The sequence below is a fragment of the Pteropus vampyrus genome, unplaced genomic scaffold (genome assembly GCF_000151845.1).
Source record: "Pteropus vampyrus isolate Shadow unplaced genomic scaffold, Pvam_2.0 Scaffold40, whole genome shotgun sequence".
NCBI lineage: Eukaryota > Metazoa > Chordata > Mammalia > Chiroptera > Pteropodidae > Pteropus > Pteropus vampyrus.
Genome location: NW_011888821.1, coordinates 3,963,524 through 3,965,568, shown reverse-complemented (window position 1 = coordinate 3,965,568; position 2,045 = coordinate 3,963,524). Strand labels below are relative to the sequence as shown.

The following is a 2,045-nucleotide window of genomic DNA, read 5'->3' as shown; positions in this document are numbered from 1 at the left end:
GAGGGGTGGGATCAAATAGTAAGAATGACTCTGGGGACCTATCTTCATTCAGTTGGCACAAGCCCAGCTAACAGTGGAGAAGACACCTTGTGGGGACCCGAGACAATCCACCCTTTTGCTTACGCAAACTCCAGCTTCTTTAGGTCCCGGACCGCAGGGAGTCCCCCAGCTGTGTCTTCTGAGGAACTTCTTGTCCTGGAGAGAATGGGCAATATGACATGGTAGCAAGCTCTCTGCCTGCTGCTGAGCCCCTACCTATGTGTTCCAGGACACCTGCCCCAGTGCCCAAAATTCCCTGGAAAGACTGCCTTCCTCATGGCTATTGTTGTCCCTCCCCACTCCCCCCGCCCCCCGCTTCCCATTAAAAATAAAAACCTCTGGTCAAGATGTTATTAAGGCATTACTGTGTGTGTTGCGGAAGAGCCTCAGAGTGGGCACTTACCAACACCCATCCTAGACAGCACACAGTAGGTGCTCGACAGCACGTAGTAGGTGCTTGAACAATATATGATAAAGGCATGAATGAAAGACAGTTGTTCTGTAGTCAAGTTTCCTCTGCCCTGTGGACCTTAAGAGCTCTGCCACCTATAAAACGGGGACAATATTGGCTCTGGCTGCCTTGAAAGGTGGCCATAGGTGTCACTTCTGTTACTAGATGCAGAAGGCAGCTCATCAACTCTTAGCAAGAGAGAGTATGTCCCTGGCTTTAGCTGAGAAAACATTAGGTACATGATGGCAAGTTTTGAATGGGAAAAAGTGATAAGTCCTGGGGGCTCTGCCTGGGTGATGTCTGCAGTGAGAGAGATTCTGGGTGGCCACTGCCCAGGGGGTGTGGAGCACGGAGGGGTGCTAGGATGTTCCAAAGGAGAGGAGGCATTGGAAATGCTAATGGCAAGCTTGATCTTAGGTCCTAGATGCCTTCAACCTGCATGGCCTGGACCACCTCCCATGCTCTCTCCACCTCACCTCTGGATCTGCACAAGGTTGCCCAGGTCTTCCACATCCTTCACGGACTTGGCCTTGAAAGGCTCAATGGTGAACTTCTCTTCCACTGCCCGGAGGAGCTGGACCTCCCCATGCTCTTGTAAGGACTCCCACAGCTCTACCGTGTCGCTCAAGGAGGCCCTGTGGAGGAAAGGCCTCAGACCCAGGCACAGTGACCGGGCTAGACCGTAATGGAGCGGCAGCTACATGAAGGGACATCCTATCTATTCAGATACTTTCCTTCCTCAGCTTAACCCCTACCTCCTCCAGAAAGCTTTCCATGACTACTCCAGCCCTTACTGATTCCTCCTTTTTCTCAATTCTCTCACTGTTTTTTATTTCCCTTTTTGCTTTGGCTACTAGGAAGCTCAGTGCTAAATTATTGGTTGAACCACTACAATGGTGTCTGACCTTACAGCTTAGGTAAAGTATGTTTAAAAAAGGTGAGAGAGATTCTCTGGAGATTAGGCTGAAGTATTATAAGTAGGGGTGGAATATGGTCAAATTCAAGTTCTGGGAAGATTGTTCTGATGGTTAAATACAGAGTGGAGTGGAAGAGGAGAGAACGGAGGCAGGGAGGGTGAGGGAAGGTTGCGGCTTTAATCTAACCATGACGCAATGGTGGCTTTATCAGGAAATAGAAGAAAACAAATTTGAAGCCAGATCAGACTTAGATTCTAGACATGGTTCAGTGCCTGGCACATGCAGGCCTTCACGTATTAGTTGAAAGAATGATGCTGCCCATTGTTGTGTGACCCTGGGCAAGCTGCTGGCCCTCTCTGAGCCTCAGCTTCCTTATCTTAAAAAAGGAGGGAATCACTTCTGCCCCCAGCTGGCTGCTGTGCACACTAAATGAGACCCCACAGAGCCATCTCAGCATGGTATCAAGACCATAGCCTGTGCCCAATGCAAAGAAGCCCCCTCCCCTATCCCCTGCCCCTACCTGAAATGGGTGACACAGCTGAGTCCCACGAGGCTCCCTAGTCCAGAGGGGTCAATGCCAGTGCTACGGAGATCTAGGGAGAAGTCGCGGCCTGCCGCCTGCAGGGTGCTGCCCAGCA

The 2,045-nt window shown here is 50.8% G+C and overlaps 1 protein-coding gene across 1 annotated transcript in view; it reads right to left on the bottom strand.

Moving 5' to 3' along the window:
• The window catches only part of LOC105290922 (class II major histocompatibility complex transactivator), a 34,961-nt gene that overhangs the window by 9,072 nt on the left and 23,844 nt on the right, over positions 1–2,045 (bottom strand). The window contains exons 12-14 of the mRNA XM_023529664.1: positions 1,928–2,045; positions 967–1,125; positions 124–195 (exon numbers count right to left, since the gene is read on the bottom strand). Coding sequence (XP_023385432.1) covers positions 124–195; positions 967–1,125; positions 1,928–2,045 — 349 coding nt within the window. The remainder of the gene's footprint in view (positions 1–123; positions 196–966; positions 1,126–1,927) is intronic.